This window comes from Gavialis gangeticus, unplaced genomic scaffold (assembly GCF_001723915.1).
Source record: "Gavialis gangeticus isolate Ggan-Ray unplaced genomic scaffold, GavGan_comp1, whole genome shotgun sequence".
Classification (NCBI taxonomy): Eukaryota; Metazoa; Chordata; order Crocodylia; family Gavialidae; genus Gavialis; species Gavialis gangeticus.
Window position 1 is genome coordinate 5,348,483 of NW_017729014.1, and position 6,493 is coordinate 5,354,975.

The 6,493-nt window shown below is 43.9% G+C and overlaps 1 protein-coding gene across 5 annotated transcripts in view; it reads left to right on the top strand.

The window, feature by feature from the left end:
- LOC109293613 (fibrillin-1-like) overlaps positions 1–6,493 on the top strand; it is a 16,378-nt gene that overhangs the window by 6,777 nt on the left and 3,108 nt on the right. For all 5 annotated transcript variants that reach the window (XM_019511647.1, XM_019511649.1, XM_019511648.1 and 2 more), the window contains 8 exons: positions 235–418; positions 1,403–1,650; positions 2,607–2,781; positions 3,256–3,356; positions 4,435–4,521; positions 4,916–5,044; positions 5,483–5,605; positions 5,702–5,866. In XM_019511647.1, coding sequence (XP_019367192.1) covers positions 235–418; positions 1,403–1,650; positions 2,607–2,781; positions 3,256–3,356; positions 4,435–4,521; positions 4,916–5,044; positions 5,483–5,605; positions 5,702–5,866 — 1,212 coding nt within the window. The remainder of the gene's footprint in view (positions 1–234; positions 419–1,402; positions 1,651–2,606; positions 2,782–3,255; positions 3,357–4,434; positions 4,522–4,915; positions 5,045–5,482; positions 5,606–5,701; positions 5,867–6,493) is intronic.

Sequence of the window (6,493 nt, forward strand, 5' to 3'; positions counted from 1 at the left end):
GGAGAGGAAAGCTTCCTTTGCTGTCCTCAAGGGGAAATGCCCAGCCCATTGCATGGCACTATCCAAGTCTAGAGAAGAAGTGACAGCAGGACTGCATGGGCAGCATGGCTTAAGCCATCTGACATTGCCTACCTGGACTGACCTAATAAAATGATGGTAAGAAGCAGCTGCAGATAAATGCTGCTTACCATGATTATCAGGTAAAGATGATCAATGGCCTCTCTCTGCTTCTAGACCCTGGCATCAGCATAACAGCATTCAATAAAACTGCTTGTGATGCCTTTGGAGAGCAAGTTTGTCTCATCAGAGTAACTCCTGGAAGGAAAATCACTTTCCAAATCTCTGTGTCTGGGGACTACCAGCCATACATGATCGGTTGGTACAAATTCTACTCTGCCCAAGGACCCCAGTCCCATGGGTAAGTTTTGAACAGTGCTAGTTCTGTCGTAAGCCTGGGACTATATGAATATATATCACGTATTGACATGCAAGTTGTATGAATATATGATTTATAGGTTTGACTCTAATTGTGTAACTGTACCAGTTCCTGTAATGAAGAAGTTGATCTTTATAGGTGGTGATGGCATAGCTGGAAATGGTGAGAACAAGATTAGATAAAATAAGATTATTGCCTTGACCTTGGCAAGAATTCAAACCAAGCATAATGTAATCAACGTGTCTGCCATGCAGAATGAAATTCCTGGCTGTGTAAAGGGTCAACCTGAATATTTGAACCACTTGCTTCCTACATAAATCCTTAAAACTGGCCTTAATGGAGACTTACATACAGGTTCTCTGCAGTGACACAGCAATTTTCAAGAAGTGTATCTGCAACCATTTTTTTTCCAGCTTTAGTCCGATATCAGAGCAGCTTGATGTCTACTCAACCAAGGCTACTTCAAGCTGCCGCAGAGAGCACTGCTAAGGAAAGAAGTGTGCCAGCTGAGTTCAGCAAAGCTTGCAGCACCTTCTCAGTCCTGATGTGCCCCTGGAACACTACCCACTGGGGCAGAAGCAATTGCAGTCAAGTTGGCAAAGAGATGCTTTTTTCTCTTTCCTAGAGAAATCTTCAGCTGCTGCCTTAAACATTTTTAAGTCCCCTCAAAACTGCAGAGGATCTAGCCCACAGCTCTCTGCTCTGACCAGGACTCCTCTTAGGGTCAGGGAGAGTTTGAGTCAAATGGTGAGAGTGACACAAGACTTGGCAAAGTATTTATAAGCAGAAGACCTCTAAAGCCCTAGAAGACAGTGATTAGATATGGGAAAGCTCAGATTCAGTCCCCGGTTCTATCCTTGGCCTCCCAGCACAGGCAACACTTGCCCATGATACAGGGCGGCACATCCAGTATGATGATGTTGGCAGACAACCCCCTTAGTTACCTCTGCTCTCTTTTTTTCGCAGTTATCGAAGCAGGCTGGAACTGACTGCTGAGCTGTTCCCAAAGATGGCTCTGGCCAATCACCATCTGGATCTGAAGTTGTTTTCTATTGATGAGGATGATTTTTACCCAAATATGTTCTGGGCTGAATTGGCCACAGCAAGGTTGCCTGATAAACAGGCATGGATTGAAGCTTATGATTTTACTGACTTCGAGAGGTTAAATCCCTCCCACTTGAGATACTTTTTTGTACTGGAAAGGCTGCCAATAGGTACGAAAGAGCTACAGCTACTAGCGTGAGTGCCCTGCCCTCTTCAGGGTGAGCACAGGCATCTTCAGTCGCATTATGCTTATTTCTGTTCCCTATGCTACATAGCTGGGGGTTGTAATTTATACATTGAAAAATGTCTGCAGGGGTTTGCTGGGGTCACAGTATCTGTACACAGATGCGAATGCAGTGAGGACTCATCAGTTTCTGGGTCCAGACTACCAGAAATGGCCAACACACACTCATACCAGGTGATAATTTAGAAAGTGGTGTTTGCTACCAGGCTGAGCCCCAGAAGTTTAGGATTTCTAGCAATCCTGCTCTTCATAAGACATCCTTCTTTTTGCAAACCAGCACACTCCAACAGGGAATCTCTAAGGGGTTATTTTTGCCCTACAAAGAAAAAGTAAAGCACTTGAACATCTACATCTTCCTGTGAAGGCAGCACCCTGAGTAGAGACTCATTTATTCTGTTCATAGCTCTCATTTAGACTTCTATATTCATCTACAACCAGAGTTGGAGTGAGGAGGTCCAGCCTGATTTCCATTTATATATTCAAATGTCATGTTGTATTGGATGCTATAAAAGTAAAGCTGCTTATTAATATGATTGTAGTCCCCTGACCATGGACACTTTAAAGTGTTGTCATTTCCACCAGAAGGCTCTATTTATATCCTTGTGTATCACTGGTTATTAGAGACTGAACCTCAGTTGGTACACAAGGGAGCTGACAGTGAGCACTGAGGACATCTAATTTATCACATATTTGTCCCTGACAATCTCATATAGACTGGCAAATAAACCCAAGGCATCTCAGCCTATGGCTTGTTAGTTTCTCAGAATAACCTTGTTCTTTTGGCACAGTGAATTGGTTGTCATCCTTTTAGAACCATGGAGGAGCCCCTCTGAATATCCAGTGGTTTTGTTTTATTTTCAGTTTTTTTGCCTGTCCTTTCAGAGGTTGGTGAGTTCTTGGAAGGAGACACCTTTACCATACAGCTGCCTCAGTCTCTCCAGCTGTCTCCCATCAGCTTTGTGAAGTGGATGAAGCAGCCCTCCTCCCTGATGCTCTTTGGTTCCAACACTGTAGTGCTGGCCAATGGGACAGAGGGGATTGAGATGAAAAGAGTAAGGTATGACAGTAACCTGATGCTTTTCCCATCTATGAATGACAGATTTTTATATTTCCTTCTCAGTGCCCATCAGTAACAGACAACCAAGCTCCCTATCAGTGAGGATATTTGAGGAGAGGGGAACTAACCATTAACATGGCTAATGTCACCTACTGGTGCTTTTAATAAATATCTAAAAACATATATTTTCTTAAATGATTAAGAACAGACATAGCCATAGAGAAGGAAAAGAAATGAAAGTCAGTGATGAACTGAGTTAAAAGGAAAGCAGTCACCTGGGAGAGAGAATGTCTCCTTCTTAATCCCTTCCCCTTTTGCACTTGACCTCTTTCCTCTTTCTCCTAGTTCCCTTCTGACTCTCCTGGTCTGAGACTAAATTCAGGGAATGGCTGAGTTCTAATGTTCTTTTCTGCTAACTCAGGAGAAGACCAAAGTGAGAAATGTGCACTTTCTCTCTGTTTTACCTTCTCTCAGGAATAGTGAATTTGGTTACATCCGAGCTCTTGTCTATGATTTCATCCCTGGTGTTCCTGGAAGGGTTGTGGTTGCCCAGAGGCTATTCTTCATAAAGAAGGGTACTGAGTGTTTTTAACTTTATGGTACATTATCTTGATTGGTGTTTGACTTCCATGCCCCCTCTTCAAATCATGAAAAAACCTCAATGGCTGCTAGCTTTAGTAAAACCACTTTAGTTTAAATTGTAGTGGTTTCTTGCAAAATATATTATTGGCCTATTCTTCCTGACAATTTCCATTTAGTGTATGGATGAAACCATTCCCTAGCCTCACCCGTTAGGAATTTTGGCAAGTGCATTTGAAAAGGTGCAGAAAAATTGGAAAGTGTATGAAAGAGGGTCACAAAACAATTCAAGAGGTGGGGTAAATGCTTTACGAGAGGTCTAAGGAATACAGTCTGTATAGCTTATAATGAAGCAAGTCAAAACTTGATTGACATACTTTCCTGGGATGAAAGTATTGGATATTATTTAACTCCTCAATCTGGCAGAGACAGGCAATCTGAGAACTAGAATTGAAAGGCATGATGCATTAGAATACTAGAAATAAACCACAATTTTTGGGTAGTGCAGGATGCCAAGGGAAGCATTGGACTCTTGAGCCAGTCCACGTTAAGACTGGGTGCCTCTTGACAACATGCTTTACTGGGGTCAGAGCAGGGGGAACTGGAGTATACCCTATGCACATGCTGTACAGGAGATTAGACGAGATCAGAGGTTCCCACTTTTTCTTACTGCATACCAGCTTTCATATTTACCAGCTGATTTGTGTACCACTACCAGCATACATTTTATATTTAAACCCCTTAAATGCCGATTATTATTATAATGCAAATTAAAGCTGCCATTACACAATTTCTCTCGTGTACCCCCCAAAGATGTCTTGTGTGCCCCTAGGTACGTGTACCACAGTTTGGGAACCCCTGGACTAAATGATCTAATGGTCATTTCAGGCCTTAAAATCTGAGGTGGTGAATGATTCTATAAAACAGCATGTGATATGTTTATATTTAAAAAGTCAAGCAAGCCTTCTTGACTTGAATTAGCAGGAAGAATAAAACAGACCAGTTACTTTACTGTGTCTGGGGTCTTGCTTGGATTTGGGTTTGGGCACATATGCATTTACTTTATTTCTTCAGATATCAGCAAAGTATGCAGCGGGTCTTCAGGTGAAAAGTACTGTCACTGTAACCCTGGATTTGAGGGAAACGGCAGCCACTGTGTGGGTAAATATTTATGTACTTGGCTTTCTGCAAGGCTCCGATTGTGTGAACAAAGTCAAAGGAAATACAGGAGATCCTGTAGCATTCAGCCATTCAGTGCCTCATACTAAGCAACCTACATTCAACTTCCTCAGTAACCGCATCCCATGTACACATACCGAGCCACGGATCACATTTTCTATGACTGCTCACAAAACTGTTTCAACGTAAGTCAAGGACCCGTGCTTGGGTGCGGAAGAAACCCTGGAGTGCATACAGATGTGGGTTTGAGTGAGCTCAATGGGTTCACAAACAGTGATGCAGGTGTAACCATTGTATCTGCTGTACAAATGGCAGTACAGCTCTTAGTACCTAGCTGTTCTCTACCATAAACATATGCACTGGTTTCTGCTTCCAGACAAAGATGAGTGTATGGAAAGAATGCCCCGGAAGTGCCCCCCCAAGGCTAACTGCATCAATTTGTATGGATCCTACCGTTGTCATTGCCCAGCAGGATTTGAAGGAGATGGATTGTACAGCTGCACAGGTGAAAGAAAACAGGCTCCCAACTCCAGGGACATGTTGTAATCAGACTAGCTTATGAGCTAATCTGTTGCAACTGTTAGGTTTAGGAACAAGTCTATTTTTTTGAAGCCCACATAATTGAAATAGGTAAACAAAGAGAAGCTGGGCTTGTGATACAGGGCTCAAAGCAAGCAGTGGATGTGGCATTTGGATAAACTCGGGAAAAGGACAGGCTGGCAGATCTATCACAATAACTCAGACTTGGGGAGGCCATTGGAAACCAAGTCCCACTCCTTGCTGGGCCTCCAGTCAAGCCAAACTCAAGCCAACATCAATGATGCTTCCCCTGGGTTGGTGTCCCTGGTGATTTTTTTTTTTTTTTTGTTTTTTTTTGTTCGAGTTCTGTATAAGCTGCATTTTAAGTGGGAAAACTTGGTGTGGGTTTCTGTCCCCTTTCTAGATATAGATGAGTGTGCAAGAGGCACCCACAACTGCAATCAGGATGCTACTTGTCTGAACACCCTTGGCTCCTATTTCTGCATGTGTCAGAGTGGGTTTATTGGTGATGGAGTTCACTGTGAAGGTAAGGACACAGAATCACTCCTTACCTATGACTGGGAAGGGTTGAGGAGCAAAGCGTTTCTAAATCTGTTTTGTTTTTTTGGCTCTTGTATGGCAGCAAAAAGCAGGTGGTTGCCATGGTCTCCATGGTCTGTGTGCACAGTCACCTGTGGGTACCAGAACCAGATACGGATCCGCCTGTGCAACCATTCAAAGAGTGGGATGCACTGTGAGGGGTCATCTGCTGATGTCAAGCTCTGTCCCAGTCTGGAACCATGCCCTAGTGAGTCTGAATATAACTGTATGCTCAGGACAAGAGAATTTTAGCATGAGCTCAGCTGCTGCATAAGAGAAGCTAAACCATGGTAACTTAAAACTTGTTTCATTCAGGTTTAAAGCTATGGAGATTTAGCTCCAACTTAGAACCTCACAAAAGTCCTGTCAGGCCAACCTGGTGGCCTTTTACGATCGTATCACCAGATCATTAGACGCAGGGGTAGCAGTGGACATAGCCTTCCTGGACTTCCGGAAGGCCTTCGACACTGTCTCACCCCCTTCTCATTAAGAAACTCGGGGGCTGTGGTGTAGACACCCACACAGTCAAATGGGTCGCCAGCTGGCTGGAGGGCTGCACCCAGAGGATGGTAGTGGATGGGTCTTTCTCAACCTGGAAGGACGTGGGCCATGGGGTTCCGGAGGGCTCGGTCCTCGGGCCCGCGCTGTTCAATATCTTCATCAGTGACTTGGACGAGGGGGTAAAAACCACCCTGTTCAAATTTGCTGATGACACTAAGATGTGGGGGGATGTGGGCACACTAGAAGGAAGCAACAGGCTACAATCAGACCTAGACAGGTTACAAGGGTGGGCACATGAGAATAGGATGGGATTCAACACAGACAAGTGCAAGGT